General features: G+C 38.5%; 2 protein-coding genes across 2 annotated transcripts in view; one reads left to right on the top strand and one right to left on the bottom strand.

Annotated features, from left to right (window-relative positions):
- The first annotated feature begins 154 nt into the window (after nt 1-154).
- Nucleotides 155-4,253, top strand: LOC118794246 (nucleoside diphosphate kinase). The gene is made up of 5 exons (XM_036552460.1): nt 155-336; nt 2,848-2,974; nt 3,309-3,410; nt 3,714-3,826; nt 3,956-4,253. Exons 2-5 carry the CDS (start codon nt 2,852-2,854, stop codon nt 4,071-4,073), a joined length of 456 nt encoding a protein of 151 aa, XP_036408353.1. The 5' UTR covers nt 155-336; nt 2,848-2,851; the 3' UTR covers nt 4,074-4,253.
- Nucleotides 4,254-14,690: 10,437 nt separating this feature from the next.
- Nucleotides 14,691-26,448, bottom strand: part of stx1b (syntaxin 1B) — a 44,607-nt gene continuing 32,849 nt past the window's right edge. Inside the window, exons 4-10 of the mRNA XM_036552239.1 lie at nt 23,166-23,240; nt 21,876-21,949; nt 21,324-21,432; nt 17,949-18,022; nt 17,642-17,779; nt 15,241-15,351; nt 14,691-14,910 (exon numbers count right to left, since the gene is read on the bottom strand). Of these exons, the coding sequence (XP_036408132.1) occupies nt 14,830-14,910; nt 15,241-15,351; nt 17,642-17,779; nt 17,949-18,022; nt 21,324-21,432; nt 21,876-21,949; nt 23,166-23,240 (662 nt within the window). The 3' untranslated portion in view covers nt 14,691-14,829. The remainder of the gene's footprint in view (nt 14,911-15,240; nt 15,352-17,641; nt 17,780-17,948; nt 18,023-21,323; nt 21,433-21,875; nt 21,950-23,165; nt 23,241-26,448) is intronic.

A 26,448-nucleotide genomic window follows, 5' to 3' on the forward strand; every position in this document is an offset into this window, starting at 1 on the left:
AGATGAAGCCGATGCAAATCAAAGTAGCGTCTCTTTTCTGGCCAATAAAAACACCGAGGGGAGTTTCTTTACATAAGAACGCCCATAAGACGCATGCTGCAGCGGGATCCTCCTCGAAAAAGTCCGCATAGTCCCTCCCAGTCTGTGGGAAAGGATATATGCGATGCGGAGCAAATATGTCAGACATCTTTTCAGGTTCTTCTAGCCGCCCCATTCGTCTAGTCCCCGCCTACTCACCCAATCTTTATATACGGATTCTCCGTAGTGGTAGGCCCCTTTGTCAGTCTGTGCTGTCCTCAAGTTCACGTAGAGTTTTTCGGAGGTCCAAATACCAAGGTACGATAGAATAAATGCTCAAATCTGACTCAGTTTACTGTGAGAAGTTGGTTAGCAAATCGTATGTAAAAATAAGCTATTTTAGTATTTGGCTTGCTAGCTGTAGTAAAATGCATAACTAACTGGCTAATTCGGTAAATGGTGAGCACAGCTATCTGTTAGCTGTCGTTTGCAAGTCTATATAGCCAAACCCTGTTTATTGCTAGCTTGCTAACTCCGTAAAATTCGCGCATATTATCGGTTTATTTTATTATATGTGGCTAACACGTTGCGTTTTGCTTTATTTGGATGTACATCAGATACTAACAATTGACTAAATGAAAAGGGCCATGTGCTAGCACAGGCAGAGTCAATCAAATATGGCCGGCGGCGTGTGAACGTCATTGGTATTGTCCGGGTTAACTCTAATTTATCTTGGTAATCTGATGATTGGGGCTCTGCACGAATGTCTGGATAGTTAAAGTCTTATTAACAGTTGTCTACGTTTACGTCCCCAAACTGTTGGTCTTCCTGCATTGAGTAAGACTTCCGTGTATTGTAGCGGTTTCGTCGATGAGTATCGCCACGACATCGGAATTTTTAAGTCTTTATCTTGCATTTAGACGTATGTACGGTCACAGGTGAACTGTATTCCCTCTGAACACGTCTTCCCGATGGCAGAAGTAGTCCATTTTAAAGACATTGTATGTAGCGGATTGGTGACCAAATTTGCCGACGGGAACAATGACGTCTATCGGGCCGGGCTGGAAATTTGATCTATGAGGGTTTAATATGGCGTTACAGGGCCAAAGATGCTATCCTGTATCGAGAAATCATTTATTATTAACGTTCACTATGCTGCTTTAATCGTTAGGAGAATAAATTGAGCAGGGGATTTTTTTTCAAACCAGTAACGCAATGCATTAGTTCTCCGATTGGTTATATCATGAATATTAATATGCGGACCACGACATATGACGTGATTTGTCGTGCTAGGAATTGAGATTGTAGAACGGGTTGCAGCTGATATGGTCGTCTCATGCCCTCGGCAAGCGAACTTGCTGGCAGGTCATCTTGCTGTGAGCGAAAATGGGATGAATTCTCCGTCTCGCTTATTTTCTGACGTGGTTAGCATTGGCTCATCGTCTGTCGTGTACAGACGGCTCAGCTGATTCAGAATAACAATTCAAGTGTGTTTCTGTGGAATGTCATTAAGTGTAGTTTTTAACTTGTATTACGTATAATGTTGCTTAGTTTGGAAACTTGTGATTTCAATTGAATTGCATATCAGTCAAACCCCAACAAATAGGAGCAAAGGTTTGAATGATAAGACACTACTTGTATTTTATTAATTGCGAAAATTGTGATGCCACCTCATGAACAGACAAGCATACACGAATGGAAATTGCAAGTGCCGAGGTCAAGTATTTGTGGACATTGCCAAGTATCAATTGGGCGTTACTAGCACATCAGCTGAAGTGACGTTATTTTTATAAATAGTTGGAGTGAATTGAATGTGGTTTGCCTCCTTTCTTCCATTTTCTCCTGAAGACCACACCGAGTGGCACAAGATGTAAACGTGCAGCATTTGTGAAATGTAGGACAGTATGATGTTCCAGGTGTGTTCATTGGCGTGAGTGAATAGCAGCCCATCCCAACAGTCGTGGTTAGAAGGCACATCCGACAGGCACGGCTTATTTATATTCAATGTCTGTACCCAAACACATTATGTAAGCATAACCAATATCTATCCATGTGTGTAGGTGGCTTTATATATGAGCTATCCTTGCGAACTACCTTGCGTTACAGGGACTAATCTGTGATATTAACCAAGTTACTCTGTACCAATCTTGCACAAATAATTTGAATTTTATTCCATTTCAGATTTTTGCTTTTGGCATTGCAGGGTAAAGACTATTTGGCAGGTAGTATTTTGGTAGAGTTTGTAGAAATTTCATTCTACGCCATCAGCCGACCACCGGCAAAAAAAAAAAAAAAAAAACCATCTGCTGATTTCTTGGCTCCCAAGTGGCTCAGTCAGTAAGGTTGCTCTTTATGGGGAGTCAGTTTGTGCATGGAAAAGGTGGTGCGGTTGGCACTGCATGGGGAGACAATCTGACTTTAAACAATCATGTCGTTTATTGTCCTGCAGTACATGATACACTTGCACAGGGGCAGATGCAATATTCTGATGTTTTCTGGACGGGTGTATCTAATCATCTGATTCCACTGTGTGACTTATGGAGATAATGGAATATGTGAAGCTTGGTGTACGGCCAGAACCAGCGGTCGTTCTCACCTGGTGGCGAGTCAGTGGACCAAAACAATCAGATTTACTTTTTTGTGAGCTGGTGAGAAGGCACCTGAAAGCATGAGTTTTGCAGTGAATGGAGTGTGAATGGCTTCTTTGTAATGAGAGAAGCTGTACTCTCATTGCAAAGTAGCAAGAGTAAACTGTGTAAGGCTTGCACAGTCTAAGTGAGTTTGTGTGTGCTTTCTGGGTGCACTTACGATCCCTTCCCTTTTCATCAGCACAATGACCGATGAACGCACATTTATTGCCATCAAGCCCGACGGTGTGCAGAGGGGACTCATCGGGGAGATCATCAAGCGCTTTGAGCAGAAGGGATTCAGGCTGGTTGCCATGAAATTCATCCAGGTATGTGAATTGACCCAAATGCTGCTTTTCTCCACCTTGCCTGGTAGGCACATCAGCTTACAGCTTGCATAACCTAACCCCTACCATCCATTTCATTGCTTTCTTTAAAAACAAAAAAAACAGGATCTTTACCTTCAAAAAATCAGTTTGTGGATGTCATTAATCAGGATGGTTTGATTGGTTTGGCCCAAATTCCCAGTCTTGCATGAAAACGGTCATTCTCTGTGTTGTGGCACTGGCTGTTCAAAGTTTTGAAGAGTAGTGAGTTATTGAATTGAAGACATTTCTGCTCTGTGGATCTATCACTAAACTTGACTTCTTATTTCACGTCCAGGCCTCTGAAGAACTCTTGAAGCAGCACTACATCGACCTGAAGGACAGGCCGTTCTACAATGGGCTGGTCCAGTACATGAAATCTGGTCCTGTTGTTGCCATGGTAAATTTCTTTGGAGGCCTACATCAATGCCACTTTATTGGAAGGTGCTGGAGTCAGCTGTTGTATTGCTAGCTGTTATATTGTCATTAGACAAGTATTGATTTGTGTAACCTCTTTGATTTTATTGATCCCTGTTGATGCTGATGGAGGGATTGCCACAGCCAGGGTACCCCTCCCCCAATGGTCTTATTCTTTTGACGTGGGCATCTAATTTGGAGGGGGGTTTCTGTGGAAAAGCACCTTTAGCGTGAGGGAATAGGGTCTCTGTATTGAAAGACAATAACTTTGTGTTCCTTCACCTAGGTGTGGGAAGGCCTTAATGTTGTAAAGACTGGTAGAGTAATGCTGGGAGAGACCAATCCCGCAGACTCCAAACCTGGTACAATCCGTGGGGACTTCTGCATCCAGGTTGGCAGGTGAGACCATTAGTGGCAAATTACAGGCCTGCTGAAGAGCAGTTAAATGGGAGTCGAACACTCTCACTAATGTGTAAACGGGGGGGTTTAGTCTTACACGGACTGGCTTGAGCATCTTCTCCATTTCAGGAACATCATCCATGGCAGCGATGCTGTAGAAAGTGCCAAGACTGAGATCAACCTGTGGTTTAAACCCGAAGAGCTGGTGTCCTACAAGAGCTGTGCCCATGACTGGATCTATGAGTAAATGTCCTGTGCCATTCATCCCCAGTTGTCCTTCGTTCAGCTTGATCTCTCTCCTTGTGGATTTGGACCGAATAATTTGTACTGTCTGCTTTGTGAATGATGAGCACTTGTCAATAAAGCATTGAACCTTAAAATGTCCTTCATTTTAAACTGCATTAAAATCGAGCCTTAACTTCTTGGAGAATGGTGTTTGTCTTGCTGACCTCAGTAGCCTTAGTTTGCTGCACGAGTTAAGTGTTCATCTTCCAAACATTCAGTTTTATGGGAGGCACTGAATTAAAAGGTGTGCAATATGCACAAGACTTGGGTACAATCGTTAACCCAAGTTTATCTGGGCATGTTGCCAAAGTAGTGAAAAATGGCATGCTCTGATAAAAAGCAACAAGTACAAATCAAAGGTTTTATTAATTTTAGACAGCTCTTTTGTGAGATCACATTTGGAGTATTGTGGCCAGTTCTAAGCACCACACTGTAAAGGCAGGCTCTTGAAGAACAGAGAAGGGTGTCCTGTATCAGAAGGGGAAAATACCACAGTAACTAATAGTCTTAAAGTCACTAAGTGAAATGTCCTGCAATAAGTTTTTGAAATAAAGTGGGCAGTTGACAAATGGATGTGCTAGTATGGATATCAATATAAGCATCAATCAATATGAAGAATGAAAAAATGGCCAGCTGAAACGTTACCTTGCACTACAAACAATTATTCCAAACAAATGCAACAGTATTTCTTCAATTATTTTACATACACTGTGAAGTGACATGGGCTGAACAGCCATGCAATAATTGTACCATTGAGAGATGAAACTCGGAGCCATACACCAAAAGATCCACCCTGCTGCGGATGGTGAAATCAGATTTGCATTAAAACATGGATTGCAATCAGCCATTCTGAGGAGTAATACCGCATCCAAGCGGGTGTTTATTCTCCAAACCTATGTGTCCCAGAGGGTAAATGGAGTATCTAAAGGTAAGATGCTAAATTGAATGAATTGTATTAAAATAGTTACTGTAAGAGGATCATGCAAAGTATGTACAGCTGAAAGAATGAAAGGAGCATAGCTAGGTTTGCTTTGGAACAGTGCTTGTCCAGCTTTTGTGACAGTATTGTGCCCCAAATTGTGTAGTGTAACATGGCTTCATTTTGGTATTGATGGCAGACCTATTTTTACAAGTGTTTCTACTGACTCATAGAGAACAAGTATTTATAAATGAAGAATGTTTGCTCCTCAGACTTGGAATGTTGTGCATTTCTCATGTTATTGTAAAGCCAGCAAGTGTAGCTAGTGAGTCTGATTCCAATGTTTTTATGCAACTTGCTAGCAATCTTGCTAAGCAGCTAACTGGCAGAAAATAATGAGCTATCTAGCTAGCTTCAAACATACAATACTGTATAATGGCTTTACTCTCTGTTTTTAATCAAAGTCATCACAGTGTATAATATATCTGAATGGGGTAGCTAGGAAATTAGCTAATAAATACAACAAATTAATGCCTACCTAATGAATTAGCTAATGAGCCAACTCTCTGAGAGAATTAGCTAGTTAGCGACACAGATGGCCTGTGCAATAGCTAGCTAACTAATTCTATTGTCAGAGAGTCGGCACTTTAGCAAATGAAAATGGCTAAGTCTAGCTAACTTGCTAGGGAGTTGGCTAGCAAGCCTGTTGGCTCAAATAGAATTAGCTAGCTAGTAAAATGGTTAAAATTAAATTAAACTAGAAACAATAGGGAGTGTGTTTAACAAATGTCTTATTGTGGTTATATATATGTGGCTATATTATATTGCTATATTATTAGAATCATTAATGTTTTGGTTAAGAGCTATAGTTACCTAGCAAGAGCCATCTGTTCTCTACCAAGAGCAGAACATGATTTGTCATTGACTACTATTGAGGGAAGACCACTGACTGTGAGGATATACCAATGGCGAGACGTATGGACTGGGATGCTGCTGGAGCAATTATGATGATGCAAGAAAACGTGTGTATCTGTATGAGACTGCGTCCAAATTACATTTGTTTCAATCAGGTTGGATGGTAAAAAAATCAGACCTTGGGGTTATTGTGGTTATTTCTGTAGGGACCCTCAAAAGAGTCTACCTATGCCCCAACATCCTGTAATCCCTATCTCTTGCCCAGTGAAGTCCTTGCAACTCCTTAATGTTATATCACAAATTACCAACTCAGGTGGGTTTTCAAACAGTTTCTTTGTTTGACTAGGCCAAGGAAATTCCTGAATGTCTTCAGTAAGGTTAAAGTAAATGAGATTTGCAGTACAGAAGTGCCTTAGCTGCTTCTGAAGATTAGATGTGAACAAACAGTACCTGTTTTTAAGACTAGATGAAGGTATTCATATCTTTCCGGGACCTCAAATCAGCATGACTCACCTCAACTCACACCAATGTGTAGCAAACACCTCAGTGATACAGGGCATCCATTTTGTGCAAGAACACTTGCCACACCTTAGCCAAGGTACAGAGGAAACCCAGAGGGGTAACTGCCCTTTACTTCCCCATCAACAGCAATATCGGCAGTTACCTGGTTTTCACAGGAGGTCACCTCCCTGAGTTACTCCTCACAGCCTTACTTGACTTTAAAGTGGGAGAAAGTTGCAGGGTGATATTGCTCGAATGAGCTGACATGAAGGTAGTAGAATGTTAGCTTGTGGCTAATATTCTACTGCACCCTTCTCTACTAAATGATTTACCTTTTTCAGTTCTTCTTTGTTTTTGAAAAGCTATAAATAAGAAACTAGACTGAAAATGAAGGAAGACGACCATCTGTATGAGTAGCAGAACGTAGCAGAACAGACACTTCATACATATTGGTCAAAGTCTGTGGATGGAGGGTCAGAGAGAAAGTGGCAGGAACAGAAAGAAATGTATAAGAGAGGTCGCACAACAGAGAATACCAACTTCAGAGGTACACTGAACAATCTTTTTTCTTTATTCATTTATTATTTCATTTCATTATGTCTGTTTGTCTGGGTCTTTTGTTTGTTTTGTTTTTTTTTTTTATTTTAAATTAAAAGTTGACACACTTATAAAAGACAGCATCTGCATAGAGTTGTCATCTTAAAGACCAATGGAGAAAAAGAGAGAGCGAGAGTGGGGGGAATACTGGCACATCACACTAACTAAACAAAACAGCAAACAGCAGTACAAGAGAAGGAGAGGGACAGATCTTTTTTTTACATTACGGTACGCACACATACACACACACACAAAAAAAAAGGGACACAAAAAGTTGCAATTCCTGTCAAAGTTGCGATTATGTTATTCCTTTTTTTCTCCACTGATTCAGTCGATTGCTTGTTCATCACATCTCCAATAGTAGTCCCCGCCCACCCCATCTCTGTCAACATGTGGAACCAAAAGGAAAAAAAAAGCTGGTGTTGTCAGAAAGCTAAAAAAAACATGTTCAATTACTTTTAAAATGGCTTTTGCCAGCTGTGGTTTCAATTAATGATGAAACGATTGTGGTCGAGGTCCAACTGAGAAAGCCCTTTTCGTTGTATTGCACAGATTAGCAGAATCCATTTCAAGTTCAAGTTCTGTGTCATTCAGCCAATGTTAAGTACTTTCAATGTCAATTTCAATTTTCGGACCTCTGTGTTGTCCCACACTTTATTAAGCATTCCTTAAACCACAGGGAGCTTTGTTTACAACTTGTATTAATTTTACTACCACGTGACATAAATGTCATTTTAAAATGCAGAGAACAAGGAATCAAGTGTACTATTTGCATATAATGTGTTAATTTTAGAAAGAGTAACCGGTGAAAACAGTAAATTAAATTAGCTAGGTCAGTTTAAATATTTTCCAAATCTTAAACATGGAGTTAACACAGTGCTGAACAGCACTGATTGTCTGTAGATTTCTGGTACTGTAGTTATTGCATTTTTTACATGAAATGGGCATTACTTTTGCATCACAGACATAGGGTAACCAAGACTGAAATAATGGCTGGAAACAGCCAGACACACACATTACAGGAGGCAGATCCATCTGTTGTATTGAAAAAAATCTGTCTCAGAGCAACAAGGAATCATGTCAATATGACAAGGCCAGACATGGTCATTTTACAAGAGAAACTCAAAGTCAAAGAAACTCACCCTCGGATTTCAAACACTGTCAGGAAGCTAGATCTGCCACAGATAAACTCCAAAAATGTAACATAAGATTTTTCTTTGATCGTTCCTTTGATCAAGGGTGGAGGGAAGCACTTTTATCAGTGTTCAGAAACAAGAGGCACCTTCCAACAAAAAAATATTTAAATATTCTTGCTGTTTTGAGGGATGCATTTCCTTTCTTTTGCCCAAGCCATAAAACTAATTGAAACTCATTAAGAAAGCAGAAGGTGTAAAAAAACTGTTGACGTTGATAAAGAATATCTGAGCATAAGGTTATATGAAAAAGCACTGAGATGAGGGGGCTGTCGGACGACAGCCAATATCGAACACTCTCACAGCTTTGACAGGAACGAGTTTCTCAGTAGTTTTATACATGGACATGCAATTCATTTTTCTCTCTTTAAATATTTACAATAATTACAGGACACAAAGATCCAGTTCAGTTTGACAAAATTGCGAGCATTCAATATTCAGTAGTACTACTATTATTTTTGTTCACATAAGTCCTTAGAATTCTTTAAATCATTGCCTTTATATAATCAATACTCTTTATTTGATCATTTGTAATTTTCTCTCCAGTTTGCATTTTATTGTAATAATATATTTTATTATTTATGATAGTAATCTTAATGATCATAATAGTACTTATTAAATCACATCATAGCACCATTCCTAACCCCCCACCCCCATCATATTCTGATACCAAAGAAAAGGAATACTGTTGAGGAATCTGGTTTAATCTCATGGTCCTTTCTAGCACACGATAAAATAAAGGTTATGTCAGGGCTATTGAGTCATATAAGTCATAACAGTGTAATATATCTAAAGAGAAATGACACCTGACAGAAAATAGGAGAATTCCTACTGTGGAAACAATTTGAATATTAATACTAGAGGGTAAGATGGTTAACAGAGAATTCAGGGAACAACCAATCCCATTCAGTCCTATCTTTGATAGTGTCTCCTTAAAGCCTTAGATCCAAGAGACTCAAGCTTGAAGCAAGTTTGGCTTTGAGAGGTAGTGCCAATCAACCGCCCTTGGTCAGTTAACATGATGGCTTTGCACACGCACACACACATATCCTTTTTCTTTTTGACAGACACCACCCGACAACATGTAGGGAAAGGTAAACAAACTTCATTACCAATAACAAACAACTTGTAAGGGCTCCAACTTCAATGGAAATTTGAGCGAAAGCTAGAGAGTAGCCTTTTTTGAAACATCTGGAAGAGCACACTGCCATACAATTCACAGGCAGCAGTTAATATTTAAACTTTTTCCACAGAGTCCCCAACTTAATTTTTGAGTGTTGCACTTATAGGGCTTGAGACCAACCCAGACCACAACTCTCATGGTGTGGTTTACAAGGAGAGCCTATAGCACTGTCAATTCAAATTTTCATTCAGTCATTCTAACCTCGTTATCATGTTGTTTCTCCTTATGTCACTGTGTTAAAGAGTACACCCCTTGAACCTTGAATACTTTGGTTATTCCAGGTCAGTATGTGTAGGACCACTGTAATCGTACCCTTCTATATACCAGTGTCGCTATAATGGGACACTGATGCCCTCTGCATTGTGAATGTAAATGAGTGCAAACTGTGGCCAAAATACAATGGTGCTCATGCGTGTCAAGACCAGGATATGCATACTGTGGAAAGGGAAATGCACCTCAGCTCATAACAATAGAAATTATAACAATAATAATCACTGTCATCTTTATATGACGAAGGAGTAGGCGGAACACAAGTATGAGGTGTGAATAGACTATTATTGTCATTACTATTAATACTACATACTACAGATGAGAGGGAAAGAAACACCAATTCTATACAGCAAGCCATTCAAAAGTTTAAAATTGGAATGATTACTAGTCCAACATGCAGTTTAATTTACCACAACCAGCACTAATGTTGAGGGGCAATTGTTCACTGACCATAATTATTACCTACTTATTTGCTAGCCTTTTTGTAAGGGAGGAGAGTTTTGAGTTTCTTGTAAACTGGGTAATTGGCTTTGTGCTCTTTATTTTGTCAATTGACGTGGAGAGAACACAGGCACAATGCTTTGGCTTTTTTCATAAGAAAGACTGAACTAGACGCCTACAATCCATGGACCTGCTGACTACAAATCCCAGTTTTCACTGTTTATCAGTGCTCTGGCTCACAGTTACCAGCATCACACAGAGCCCTGGGGTTTGTAGTCTCAGCTGCAGTCTGAGATTCGGAAATGAAAAATTCATCAAGAAACACTAGCACATCACTGTAAATGTGAAAAATGTGGAGGAGCTGTGGGAAGGGCCAAAAAAGGAATATGATTGGATGTTTTGGAGGAGTTAGAAGGGTATAAATGTATAAATGAGAGCTAGAATGGGTTGCCAGTGGCCCTCTGTGATAATCCCACAGAGCTCTTTATATGCACTATAAGGACACCCATGATTCAACAGACTAAATCCCCTCTTTTTGGGGGACCTTGGTAAACTGTCATGCTTCTAGGCTCACGGAGAAACATATGTTATAATATACGTGCCAACAGTTATGAACTCCAGCAATCAAAGTAAAGTAGTGTATTCTAGAGTGGAAAGTGCAAGCATGACTAAGAGTAAAGAAAATCATGCAAACTCACAGCAGACAAAAATTCCATGACTTTAACGCATAGCCACTGCTCTGTATATACTCCTCGCAAAAATTCATTCATCCTCATTGAAGCCTACAAACTACTTACTGGCTTCTTCTCACAATGTGAAAGTCAGTGTTGAACTAATGTAAAGGAGGAAACCAGTTGTATTTAGCATTTGGCGTTCCTCAAGCAACTACACAAATAAATACTTAAATAAGATTTCTAATTTGTACATCTGCATCTCTCATCTGTACTTCATCTGGTGAAGAAACTCCTCTTAGATACAGTGGGTGCACTCTCCCAGGCTCTGGCATAGATTGTAAGATACAGTGAAGGTGTGGGTCTGAATTGGGAGCGTGGGTGCCTCTTTCTCATATGTGGTGCTTCTCTCGCCCTCATGCACACACCTGAAAATGTTTCGCAGTGAGCAACAAGCATTTTCAGTTTCTGGTTTTAGGAATAATTTCTGATACCACTATGCAAGAGGACAGTAACTGTAATGACACATTTGTATTAGCTGTAATTATGACATCCCTACAATCAAGGTTAGTAAAGTAGCTCTGGCATGCAGTGTTTTTCTGTCTCCAAATTTAGGCTGAAGGTTTATGCAACAAGTGTCATGGTTATTATATCCAACCAGGAGCCAAAATAAGTCAGTGGTACCTCCCTGGTTCCATTTTGACCTTGGTCCAAAATGAATTAGTGAACTTGTTTCACCATGCTTCAGTAACATCTGTAAAATCTGTCTCTGCAGTTTGCACAGTTGTGTATGGAGTACTTTGTAATATAACATTTTGAATGAAGTGATCTCACATCCTGTAAGCATATAGCTATATGCCCAACTAGATAAATATTTATAGACACAGGCATTCAATAGAATGTGTGTTTTAATGTTTTTAATGTAGCTAACATTTGCATTAATTCTAGGTACTGGTTGTGTGAAAGCAGAGTGAAATACAATTTAATAATAGCAAGCACCGGTGAAAGGCAAAGCTAACACGAAGCATTTATTTAGCCTTGCTACAATTAATTCTACACTGAATTGAATTATGAAAAGGTTCTGTCTTCATTACATAAACCTGGACCTTGGCCCCTTGCAACGAATGCCAAGCATCACACTCCAGTGATCTGGAGGCCATACTGAAGTAAACTGCATGGGGATTGTGTTCTTATATAAAGTGGTACACTGGCTGGACACCCTATCAGGGCTCACAGTGGGATGCCCCTTTGGCTCTAAACAAGTAGCATTGACACAATTTGGCTTGGAAAATTCAAAGTGCAAGAATTTCTTCACAACATTTAGCTTAAGTTTTGCTGCATCTCTGTCTTTCAAAGTGTATTCGCTGGACAGACCGTAAGCACTGTGAGGGGCCAGCCTGTGTTGTATAATATCTAAGCGGTTGACAGTTTAAGGGGTTCAAACTGAAACCATTAACATCTACACTGGTTCCATTCCTTTATATCCATCATGCCACTTCTTGTACTTAGGAGGTATAACACAGTATTTCACATTTACTACATGGGGGGGGGGGGGTGCAACACAAAAAGACAATGGTTACTGTTAACACAACACTGAATAATTAAGCAAACTATCAACTTCTGCATGCAGAATGTGCGGCTCCCATATCCTCGCTGTCTACTCTGTGAACGTAACCTCAATGCCAACATGGCTGCTGAACTCGTGGCAGGCGATCATGTTAAGTCGGAAAACTCCTGTGTCTCGACGGGACGATCGCTCACAAGCTCATTAAGGCGGGCATTTATAAATAATGTTGTTTAAGTTTTCATGTTTTTAAAGTTAACAGTAACATGCTGTCCAGAATGCAGTTAGTAATTGATGTTATTGATGTATTAACTCAGGCCAGGCATATTCAGGTAACTCTGCTAAATTTCATACGTTTATGACTTGTGGTTCAGTGTTGACACCGTATTCCAGTCCTGCAAGTGACATTTCATAGCAAGAATAAAGTGTCCTCCTAACACAAATTTGAATGTCTACTCTCAGACATATATAATTCATAATTTATAAATAATTATAAATAATTCATGTGCACAATTGCAAGCACGGCAGACTTGCAATAATGTGTATGTTTATCTCAAATACTAAGTGATGGCTATATAAAAACAAAGTCGTTTAGATACATCAAAGAAAAACAAATGACAATTATAAGGATAGTTTGTTATATACTGTATAGATATATGACATTGATGCTCTAATATTTGTACAAAAACATTGTTGTCTACATCCAAATACTGGAAGCATTTAAATTGATATTGCCTGTCTCTTTTAATGTAAGTCAGCTATGAGTATGAAACCTACTTTAACACTGGGGAACAGTATAGGTAATATTGCCCATGTTGATAATTATGTCCGTAATGGAAAAGGATCCTATCATTTCATTATTTGTGCACATATATACACTTATCATGGATAGAGGATACAGCACACAACATTTTTCACAGTGCCTTTTGAGGGTAAAAATTGGGATTACTTTTAAATTAGTCTGCTCTGAAACGAACCAAAAACAAGCCAAGATAATCTGACCTGAAATCTACCTGGCTTGTAATTCATATGTTTCCTCATTCTGGAAAAAAAGTTTAGCTTTTTAAAAATATTTTGTGGCTACACTTTACATTATTTTCTAGTTAGTTTGTGTCTCAAACAAAGGAAAGGTTAAAAAGCAACAAAAGCTGAAGTTACAGAGAGGTGACAGAAACAGTATTTCTAGGCCAAACTGAGGAGAGAATATTTATCACAGGACAAATCACACACTATAACACCACTGAAAAACTAACTTTCACTTCCAAAAAACATGGGAATATACACCTCCAAGCTTGCTAGCATTTCAGATTTTGATGTTCTTGTTTTTTTTCTTGTTTTTTATTTTTTTCTACATTTTTAGAAAAATCTGTAGAACAGTGTTACCAGCAAAATAAAGTTTGTTTTTTGTCATTTTTTCCCTTCCTTCCTTCAAGTGAAACCGTTTCCCTCTTTTACCCACTTTAGTCATCACTGATAGATGTTTTCCTTGTTGCCGTTCTTTTGGCGAAACTGCATAGTTTTACCGTTGATGCATTTCCCCTTTCCACCTTTGTTGTCCTTTCCTACTGCAGCCCTATGGAGAAAGCTGATGCTCTCTGATTGGTCTCACCCGTTTCCTGGTGTGCCAGGTTCTGTTTTTCCTACGTCTGAAGGTTCATTGGAACATACAGAGCAAAGGGGCAAGACTTACTAAAGAAGACAGCTAGCCCCGCCCATCAGAGATTTCAATCGGTAACCTCGGGCCTACGCTGCTCTTCCAGCAGTTCCATGGGTGTGTGCTCGTTAGCCTGAGCTTTTTGGTGGATGAAGAATGATGCAATTCAAGTCAAGAGCTTGTCAAGGCCTGGTTTCTCTCTGAACAACATCTGCCCAAGAGGCTAAGTCAGCTGCTTGATAAGTTTACTCGACTTACACAATTTACCAGCTTTAAAAATACTCGCTACAGAATCCAATCAGTCATAACCAAAGTCAAATCTCCTCCAAACGAAACGTGATCTTGAAATTTATGGAATCATAGAATTTATTCCATCCATCTTTCCTGTACAGTTTTGTGCCTTAATCTAAACTACAGACCTGAAGACTTTTCTGGAACACACATTTAGCAGAGTAACTAGCACTGTCCTGGAGATCCCCCCAAAAGAGAGAAATTATTAAAAAATAAGAAAAAAAAGTTTTTTTCTTTCTGTAATATTTTTACAGATAGCTAAACCATGTGCTGTTTCTTATGTTCAATACATTTACATGTACATTATAAGTTTTGCATTTATTTGTACCCTCTTTTTGTTTGTTATTTGTCAGCTATTATGTTACGTCTGTTTTTTTTTGTTTTGTTTTGTTTTTTTGTTTTTTTTTTTTGTCTCTGCGTTTGGATCCCACCCACCCCTGTTTTGTTATTGTTTTCTTATCTTGGTTTGTTATGGTTTTCTGTCTGGTGTTCTTGTTGGTGGTCTTCTTCCGGTCATCTCTAAAAGCCAAGCGTTCCTCCAATACTGGACGCCAAGATGACTCCCAACACCACACAGCAGATAATGATCATAATCTTCTTCTGCAGAGGCACAGAAAAATAGGCAGTCGTGTGAGGGGTACGTTTACAGCGCGACCGAACAGCAGTGGGAATGTACAAAAAGCTCATGCATACAAGTGTCTGTGTGTACGCCAGTGTGCCATTTTGTCAATGTGAATCTTGAAACTGTGTGTGTGTGAGTGTGTGTGCGTGTGTTTGTGCATATGTGTGTGAATGTGTATGTAGATGTGTGGTATGTGAGTGCATGAGTATGCATGTGTGTTTGTGTATATATGTGTAAGTGTGTGCATGTGTGTATGTGTGTGTGTGTGTGTGTGTCTGTGTTTGTGTCAGAGAGAGTGTATAAATTACTTTGCGGGCCTGGCTCTGGTATTTCACAGCCTTCTTGGTGTCAGACACAGCCCGCTCCACATAGTCCACTGAATGTTCCACGTTGTACTCAATTCTGTCAATCATTTCACCCTGTCAGAAACACAAAATTCACTGCCATCAAAGAAGTGTTTCTACATTTTAAATGAACAACTCACAGATTACTCATTAATTACTATGTAACTACAAACTGTATATACAAGTACAAAAGCAGAACACCCATTCAACAAAACAGTCAACATGTAAAACATGATATATATGTATGTATATGAGCTATAAGCCAATCACTTCATTTCTCTTTAGAACCGTAGATAAATACATTGATCAAATACATTTTTGGTAAATAGCACATATCCCAAACATAGCACATACTGAGCTTTATCTGTGCACAGATAAAGCCCTGAAGTGTGTTTCCAGCCAAAAGCTACATAAATCAAATCATTGTTTCATATATTTTGAGATCTGACATATTATTCTCCACATACAGACATATTGTTCTCCCAGAAATTATTCTCCACATACAGTTTGAATTTATGTGAGAATTCCAAAAGAAAAAATTAGTTAAATGAAATGAGGAGTTTAATACAGGAGAAGAGAATTGATCTAATTGATCTAAATGTTAAAATGTTAAAATATAGCACACTCCATCTAGGATTTTATTTTTATAGGTAGATTATTCAAAAAGGATTTCCAAACAAAATGGATGTTAATGTAAATATTTTCTTAATTAAATAAGGGATGACCTCAGCCATGTTCTTCAACATGGAACAAAACATATTTGAAGTGTTCAGTTTTTCTAAAGAATCCTTTGTAAAAGAAGATAAAAATAACATTATTTGACGACCACAATGCACTGCGGTGGAGCATATTTTCTATAAGTAAATTAAGAAATACAATCATAGTTTGACTCACATTTATTTTTGAATATCTTCATCATAATTTTTACTGTGATGTCTTCACTATTTGTCTTTATTACGTGAAAACATCTTAGGTAGATACATGGTTAAGCAGAATCATAGACAGTGTGGGCAGTGGAACACACAGTTTCTCAGCTGCATTTCTTTGACTGGTCTAAAGACTGTGGCTTAAGAATGCAGCGTTCCCTAGCTATTAAAAGCACCTTTTTATCATTGTCATGGGGACTGGCATCTAGGCACTAAGCTGAACTGCACACCTGTTTTATAAAAATATTTTACATGCTAGGTGCTTTGGTAACCAAGAGTAAGATAAAAAATACACTCTATTCAAATTCTAATGGATTTTTTCATTAATTAGATGCTTTTACACTCTACTGAGTACCGTAATAACTGTTTTAAGTGAGCCCAAGCACATTCTTTGAAGTGGATTGCTTGATTTTACTAGTGGACTTTTTAAACGTTAGCATAGAAAATATATTCTTTTGATTTTTACATCAATATATCTTACACATGCGCTGTATGTAAAAAGGGCAATTACGAGAGAAATAAGTTAGCACCCTGTAAAATGTCTGAAAAAGGTTCAAAAAGAAAGGAAGGAGGCTATACAAGGCAAGTGGACTACAGAGGCTATTTTGGGATGAGTTTTGTCTGCAGGATAAGAAGACACAGGAGAAAATTTGTAGGAAGTGAGTTTTACACACACTAGAAAATCACTCACTCAGAAAATTATAAATGCATAGAATACCTTAACAGGATCTGTAGTGGAAGCAGACTGCTAGTTCAAGACCAGGCTTGACGCAGTGCCAGATACACTTTAGAACAGTTGCAACAACTCTGCCACAAAATATCATTTCTTTTTTCTTCTTTACAGATTGTGTATTGGCATCCGCTACCAAAAAGCAACAGAACATAGAACAATAGATAGCTAATTTGTGGTATTCATCTAGCGGCTAGCCTGTTCAACACCACTGCTCTAGACTCACACCAGAATGAGCTTGGCTGAATGGTCATGGCCTGATATTGTCATTAAACTTCTTATATTCTTTGGCATGGTATCAGCTTCAGCAATTACATTTCTCTTTAGGTTTATTTAAAGTTCTCCACCAATTCGCCACTTACCGCTGTTGCTATTGGGACCCAGCCTTGCAATCTTAAATCTCAAATTTCAGTTTTACTTCCTGAACTCAGGAATTTTGTAGCTGTTCACAAACCTGTTTAAGATTATATCTATATCTCTTGGCTGCCTTTTAAATTGAATGTAAATACTGCATGTATTGCCCTGCCTGTATTGAATTTTCTGTGGCACAATTACTACTTGCTATTGATTCTGTATTGTATTTTCTGATGCGCTATAAGTCCACCCCAAATAAGGGCATATGGCCAATAACACAGCATTTATTTATTTGTGATTCATCATTATTGTCATCCTTAATTCTGCCCCTTGATCGATTGGACGGCTTCATCACCTGGCTCTCCACCAGCATGGCCATATCCACAAACATGTCGTGGAGCTCGCGGATGCTGTTCTCCAGTTTGATGATCTCAGTGTGTCGGGTCTCAATCTCGTTCAGGGCCTGCTTGGTCATCTGGGAGTCCATCTTGATCTATGGTTCAGATGGACAGAAGAAAGGGCATTGCAGGGGTCGGGTGAGAGAGGGAGGCAATGGTGTGGATCGAGGTTTGTTTTATCCGTTTATTACTTAACACAACCACTTAGGTTTTTTCTCTCAAAATACAAGTGAGCCGGTGATTTTGGGCTGTCTGGGCACTCACATCATCAGTGAAGATGGCAAGCTTGCCACTCTCCAACATATCTTCTAGCTCTTCATTGGTGGTTGTTCTCCCAGCTGCAAAACACAGACAAATAAGCTGTTTTTCACCACTGAAAGTGTACTGTACCCAGCACTAGATATTGTATCACTACACTGATACTGTATTGTATCCAGAATTAGTTATTTATCAGCATACTGAAATTGTCCAGAATTGCATACTGTACCAGGTGCTACAGTCCATCTTAGTGATACTCACTTTTTATTATGTTTATTTATGTTTATGTTGGAGCAAAAATAGATCTGTTTGCATGTATGAATTGCACACATTCTGTAACTATTAATACTATTGCAAGCCAACGGGATGAGCACTGCTGGAGATCATGCAGGTGGGGGCCTCTCTCTGAGTCTCTGTGGATTTATGCTATAAATCACTCTGAGAACTGCAACTCTAATTAAATGAGCAATAAAATCTCGGAAAAAAAACACAGATAATGTCCCTGCTGTCAAATCTTTTCTCTTAGCACATCAAAATCCTGAAAGACCAAGGCAAAGTTAATAAGTCAAGATAAGTCTTTCGAAATTACAGTAAGTATAATGGGGTGTAAATAGAAACGGTGCAGTATGTAGGTATGACCTGTAATTCAATTAGTAAAAATGTATGATATGCCATACAGTTACCAGTTATGATGTAACCCCATTCAGATCATTTGAAAGCTTTGACAGGGCACAAAGAGAGAGGAACAGCATTGAAAACTGTACTTTGTGTACAGTCTGTTCAGCAGTGGTCTAACTTTAAAAAAGAGAGTCTATTGGGATTAAAGTGGTCATGCTCAGAATGAATGATGCATGGCATATCCCTGTTTGCTAAGTAATAAATACCTTCAGATCTGAATTCAGTAATCTTACTGGGCGACGTGAAGAATAATCTGATTGGTTTTTGTGCTCCTTTTAGAGAAGGAAGATATTTACTTCATTCAGTGATGGTAGGAGTTTCCTGTTGTCAATCAAATGTTTGATCATGTGTAATAACAATGGGATATTATATTACTACATAATTTGTAAAATTCAATTCAAAACTGTCATGGCCAGTTTAGCAGGTTTACCATTTTGGAAAGTATTTCCTTGTTTGTGAAACTTGAATTTGGGTAGTTCCTGGCTACATTGTACACTCTTGAGAGGTTTAAGGAACTAAGAAATTGGCATTATTTCACATATATTTTCATCTGATATAGAGGTGTACACCTGCATATAACATTGTATAAAACAATTATTGATCTCAGACCAATTTGGGATCAAAGATGCCACCGATACACCAGTTCTTAGCTTTATTTTATGCATTGCAATACTTGCTTATCCTCCCTTTATCTTGTCTATAATCTATCTGTTTAATCTATCAGCTCAAAGCGTGTTTAACTTTTAAAAGTATGTTGCTAACCTATCTGCAGAGAGTGGCACTGTACAGTCAGTCCTTATTTCAGAAGGATCCAGTTTACCACAAACCACAAAGTTTATAAACAGACCACCATTGAGTGTTTTGCATCACAAAATCCAGCTTTGTGATGAGACAGGCTGGGCATTGAGAACCAGGGCAAGAAAAGGATCTTGTAAGACAAAGCAGCAGAGTAAAAAAAAAAAACAAAAACATCCCCTTTTTTGCCAAAAAGCACAGTGCACTGCACTTATAAGAATTATTGATATAAGAATAAAAAAATCAACTGCACATAGCGATCAAAAACGCTGGGACAGAATCGCTCCAATTCTGACACTAATTAAACGCTCTTTATGAAAGATTCAAGCAATCCTCTTATGAGAATAATTTTGTGTTCACTCACATGTACTATGATTCTCAATCAAGTGCAACAGTGCAAAAAAAAGAGTTTAAAAGCTCTGAATGTGAATCTCATATTTGGCATTAATTACCATGCACTTTAATTAGCCCAAGCACATGAAATATTGAGAAAAGGTTGTGCAGTTTAGTTAAGTGCTTGGATGTCAGTCACTCTTTAGGTGATGAACATGAATAAGCAAGGAGGAACCTAATGTAGACCCATTAGACCCATTCAGCAGCTCTTACTGAGGCAGTGCTTTACACTCTAGACGACACTGTGACTGTACTATGACATTGCAGTCTACATAGTGCTAAATATCCTGGAGTCACTATGAAGTGTATATCAATGAATTACTTAAAATAATTAAAGCATGTCAAATTTTATTATTTTATTCTGGAAAGAATTAAGTTAAGGACATTGACAGTACTATGGCATTGTAGCTTACATAATGCCAGCAATTTGCACAATGACAATGAAAGGAGAGTCATATTTTTATTTTATATAATTAAGGGGTTGACAAAAATACCATATACCCAAACAGACTTTGTGCCATATTTGAAGAATGGGCATTTGTGGACATTTCTAAATGGAATAAAAGAAAAGTAGTATAAAACATAAACATATAAAAGTAATATAAAACATAAAACATGTCCATTTTATCTATTTGTTTAAGAACCAACCACTTATACCATTTTCCAAACATATATCCACTATAAATCTATACTTATTTTATCCTCAAATTGTTCTCCCCACCCTCTTGACTCTTTTCACTTTTTATACCATACATTTTGCCGTTCAAAGGTGGCTAAGTTAGAATAATGCAGTAAGTAGTTAAGTACCTGTAATATGGTTGGAGTAATGATTTTCAGGAAGAAAAGTTTGTTGAACTTTGTTTTCATGTACAGTACCTTGGGCTTACTGAGCTGCTGCAGCAACAACTGAAAACTGGGATTTTCAGTACTTGTAGGGTTTAAAAACAAAATGAGACACACTAAAGGCAGAGCCTAGTACGAGACTTCAGCTCTCCCGCATCTCAGGTATATCCTATCAAAAGCAGCAAAACTTAGCCCATTAATTAAATGAGACTCACTCCCACCCCCCAAAATTTTTTTATTGATGTGGTGCTGAGAAAAGTTTTGTTTCTTGTCAACTATAGAATTAAGCAAATGCTTAACTGACGTTTGAAGTGTAGAGGAATTCCATGATTTAATAACTCTATGTGTGAAAAATATAGCCTAGTGTCAGTAAAAACCTCTTTGGTAATGTAGTCACTTTCTCATCACTTCTGTCTGGACACTATTGACAGTGGTCATCCGGTGTTTGCCCTGCAAAAAGAACTGTAACTGTGTCCGCTCCGTTTGTCTTTTAGCACATACCTTGGCATAATGGTGGGCTTGACGGTCGAACTGTCTGCAGTGCCAGAACTTCAATTCCCATGAGTCAGCGGCAGAAGCAGGCTGGCATGCATGCTGATGTGTATGCGTTAACATTACTGTGCACAGCCACATCTCTGCTTCTGAGAGAGCCGGAGAACGCAGGCTACTTACTGATTTCCAGTTGTCTCTGGATGCGGTCCTTGCAGCGGTCCCTATACTTAGACTGCGTGGTGTTGTACTCGGTCATCACCTCCACAAACTTGCGTGACAGCGTGGAATGCTAAGAAAGGACAATGAGGGGGAGAGACATGTGTCCCCACACGTGATGTAGGAGGATGCACTTCATTATGAGATTAATAACCAAGAGGACATTCATCTCTATTGAAACACTGAATGGTGAAACTGAAATTATTGATAAATACATAACAGTACACACACACACATACACGCACTCCCACACACATACAAGAAACATACACCACCCTACATGCACACACTTCAAAGCTTGCCTACTCCCCCTCTTCCCATCACAGAAGGGGCTTAAGATAACACTGTGCTTTGAATTAAGGCTAAAAGGAATACACATTTTAAAAGAAGGAAGTCAATAGCTGTTCATGGTGGACAAACACAGGACCTAAGTGCTACTTCTTCTGCAGTAGGCATTATATAGACAATCTAAGGAGCCACATGCCAAATGAAAACTGTAGGATGAGGAGGCCACACCTGTGTCTTACGAATCCGCAAGTCTGCAGACGATCTGTTCAGCCCCTCCTCCTGTTCAATACTCTGCTCGATTGCTGGGAGCGGGAGAGAAATGATTTCATTCCGTGATTAGACCAGGGGTTACTAAACCATCTCAAATCTTGAAGGCTTTTAACAATACTTTGTATCCATGCATATAACTATTATTTAAAGGTTAAGAATGTCAATAAAACTGAAATTGTTAACCTGAATATCAAATTGGCCTATAGGAATGCCAGGAACTTTGTACTTCCAATTTCACGATAAAGTTGAGACAAACCTGATTAGAATACTAAAAAAAGAGAATGAAAAAAGATCCTTTCCAAATAATGTATGAAAAAATGGAAAAGCAGGAGCTACTGTATTTGTGACTTTATTCCTGAGATAGTGAAATGTGGAAAAGACCCAGTCTGTATGAGTCACACATCCATACAATTTTTTAGTAGTCTTTTCTAAGGTGGTGTATCTCATGCATTATCCTAGTAACTGTCAATTGCAGATTCCTGCCCATTTTTAACAGTTTTAAAACAGACTGCAGAAGTAGCACAACAGGTATACCAAACCACTAGCAAAATGATCCAACTGCAAACTAACTTCAGTTATGATGAAGTCAATAGTTAGCTAAAAACTATCACAGCTAGCCATTCTTGAGTGAGTACAAAAAAGACTTAAAACACTGAGTGGTCATGATTTGGGTTTGTTTGCTAGCTAGTAAAGCCATGTTAGAATGCCAATTACAAACTACAGTAAGTTAGACAGGTTAAGATAGCTTTCTATCCCAGTGCAGTGTCTTGTTTCAATGTGCCACATAATATCAAAACCTTTCTTTTTACATTACTGGTGTTTAGCAGACGCTTTTATCGAGAGCATCTTATGTCAGTTTTTTTAACAGTGTTATCCATTTATACAGTTGGATTTTTTTTTTTACTGAAAAAATTGTGGGTTAAGTACCTTTTCCGAGGGTACAGCAGCAGTACGCTACAGTACACTGCTGCCCAAAGGGTAAAGAGGGTGTCTGGGAATTATTAAGCTTGGTTGTATTTTCAAACTATTCTGTCTAATTTTCAGTCAGATGCATGTTTTGGACTTCCCAACACTTTTGTGTTTTGCTACACCCTGCTCTTGCAGAGGTTGGGTACCTTGCAAGGAAGGAATTAAGGAGGCATTTTAGCACCCAGCATTGAACAATTGCAGGCATAGAACTTACAGTGAGTTCAGCACATATTATATTATTATGTTATATTCTTGCTTCTGCATAATCTTTCATTCTACCTTTTAATTTTGAGCGCACTTTATTGGCCGTCTTCTTGATGTCAGCAGTAAGGTCCTCCAACTCCTGCTTAGTCTCTGAGAGAGAGAAAGAGAGAGAAAGAACAATGGGAAAGCAGAAAAGGATCTTATTAAAGATATGCTGTAATAGTGAACATAGCTTCTTCACCTAAGTCATAGAACTACAACACATGTAAGTTGTAAAATAACTGTACAACTATTATTATTTAACCTAGTTATTGAGATCAACAGATGAAAAAAGAAGCATTGATACCACACTGATAGAGATGCTGTATATAAGAAAAAACACAAATGAGTGACAGAGTGAGTGAGCGGTTCTGTGAGGTGCCGTTGTAAATTCTGGTATGTGAATGTGTCCTCCATGTTAGCTACATGCTGCACTGCTTTGTCAGCTGAAATGGGATGAACTTTCTTGCTCCCTCCTTTCTGATTCTTTCCTCTCCCACCCTTTTTCTGTTTCCCCACCATGAAATGCTCTTACCTGTGCCATTATATCTTTATTCATCCATCTATCTGTCTATCTATCTATCTATCTATCTACCTAGATATATATTATATATACACTGTGTGTGTGTTTGTGTAAAACAGAATGAAGAGTAACTACATATGTAACTATATATATGTATATATATATAAATATATATGTGTATATATATATATATATATATATATATATATATAGAGAGAGAGAGAGAGAGAGAGAGGGTGAAACATTTGTGTGTTGCAATCGTGTTTTGTTTGGCATATGATAAGGAGCTGCTGACCCATGGAGCTCACCACAGTTGTAGGTCAACATGGCTGTGTGCTCCTTACCAGTTTGTTAAATTATGCAAAATTCGGCTTTCTCTCTAAATGAAGAGGCTGAAACAAATGCTCAGCGCTCCAAGGCCCTTGCTTGGTTTTACTGCAGAGTTCAACTCAATTTTCACTGCTTTACAATATACAATACACCAGTAACAGCTTTATATACCCTGACTCCTCCCTGACTTGCTGCACTGAAGTGTAACTAAAGTTAAATGAGAACATCAGAGGACAACACTCCTGGGTGTTTTCATTGCACACGTTCTTGCTATGTATTCATAGTCCATGTAGCATTTTTATGTTGCTTTGTACATGCAAGGGGACAACCGATTCTTGCATAATGTAACATGGCACAGATTCTCAATGAGAGGGTAATTGTTATAATTGGTAAGAAAAAACAGTGCATTTTTTGTTTAGAATGCTAATATTAATTGCACTGAAGATGAGTACACTAAACATAAAAGCGTCTGGGATGCTTGGAAGAGGTCAAACATAAAATAATTTTGTTATAATTGCTTGGTTTATACTTTGAAAATACTTATTGTATGTTTTTGTAACATATGATGTGAAGAGTAATTAAAAAAAGAAAAGCACATTTCCACCCTGATATGAAAGGGGTTGTTCAACACACAACACAATGAGAAAAGCACAAATGCACAAACACCACTGCAAAAAAAGATGTCTTATTTTACCAGTTAACCTCTTGAGAGCTGTTAACCATTAACCAGTTCACTCAGCTCACTCAGAAACTTAAGTCCACTGGAGTGCTCCTTCATGAGGCATGGCAAAAAACAAGAAAGAAAGAAAGAAAAAGGGACAGTCCCACAAAATATCACAACACATGAACTCATGCAAACTTAAAAACCACAAACTCATATAAAACTGGAGACAACATGGCGACATGTATGAAGAATGTGGACAGTCAAAAAAAAATACTAAAAAAGACAGAAATGACATACTGGATGCAAAGAGTGTCACGTGAAATCTGATGCTCTCTGATGAACTTCAAACAAAGTCATCCGACGCCTTCAGGCGGCAGATTAGCGAAGATAACATTTGCGGAATCACTACAAAACCGAGCCGACTGCGGGAGCATCTGAGCACTGTCAGACCTCTCTCTAGCTGAGACGCAGAGGGGAGACAGAGGAAGTCGTTCAGGCTTGATTGCATCATGTATTGTGTCAATCAAAAGTTGGAATTCAAAGTTTTATGAATCACCAAGATGTGTAACACCTCCTACCCCTGGCCTGACGCGCCACTTTCTCGTTTCCCTTGTGTTTCCTAAACTAACTCAGCAATGCCTGAATTTCAGTCTGTTTTGTGCTGTTAAAAGATGTAAAAGCTGAGGTTGAGAGGATATACCAACAGCCATCGAGACCTGTGGTCTGTGAACTCGCATATCCAGCACTTTCATTTATTAAGAAACTCCTGAAAAGCAGGCTCGTGACACTGTTTTGTGTGTGTGTCTATGTGTGTGTGTGTTTTTTGCAGAGTCATCATATATCAGCAGGTGCAGCTGCACTCTCACAATGAATTTATCAAGATCCACAGATCTTGTGGGTTGATGCAGTCTATAGTCTTTTGCAGGAGATGGGAGGAAAGTCGCGTTGCAGTCCTATATTGGCAATGGCATGACATTTTTGTATGTCTGCCAGTGGTCGTCTTACACATAAGAATCTCAAAACACAATGCTTAAATAAATGAACCACAGTGAAGATTAAACTGCCATCATGTTTAGACTGAATTTAGACAGAAGAGAAATGGCAAATATAGAGACTAACCTAAAAATGAGCTAACTAAAATGAGCACAGAGACTAATAAAGACCAGGATGTTACTGAACAAAGATTAGAATCTGCAGAGGTAGGCTTTCCTAGTTCACAAAACATCATTCACACAATTTAAGAACATAAGAATACAAAAGTATAAGAAGTTTAATAAGTGACAGGCCATTCTGTCCAAATAGGCATAAGCATGAAAAGGTACATTATTTAGAACAGGCATTTGGTCCATTATCCGTCTGCAATCTAAAGGTAACTGTGTCAAATACAGTCTTTATGTATCTTTTATCTTTATGTCTTTAAGAGACTTATCAAAGGTCTGTGTGGTTAAATGGCTGCAAAACTCTCACCTCATACAAATAAAGGTGGGAGGACATTTGTGATCATCATTGCAATGGTCTTTTCTCCAACTGACCGTGATAGAAGCATTTTTGTCTGAGAGAAAATTAGCCTTACGAGCTAGCGTGTAGTAATTTTTCAGTTTAGTCATTTTTTAGTCATCATGCTGTGCCCTACTATCCCTGACCAAGAAGGAGAAAATAAAATAATAAAAGAAGTAGAAGTATGTGCTGGATGTTTTTTATGCTCAGTATTTTTTCCACCTCAATAAAATTAAAGACAACAAATTCATATTGTTCACAAAAATACATTTCATTCCAGAAAACATGAGGGTCGCATTTGTTCT

The sequence above is a fragment of the Megalops cyprinoides genome, chromosome 19 (assembly GCF_013368585.1).
Source record: "Megalops cyprinoides isolate fMegCyp1 chromosome 19, fMegCyp1.pri, whole genome shotgun sequence".
NCBI lineage: Eukaryota > Metazoa > Chordata > Actinopteri > Elopiformes > Megalopidae > Megalops > Megalops cyprinoides.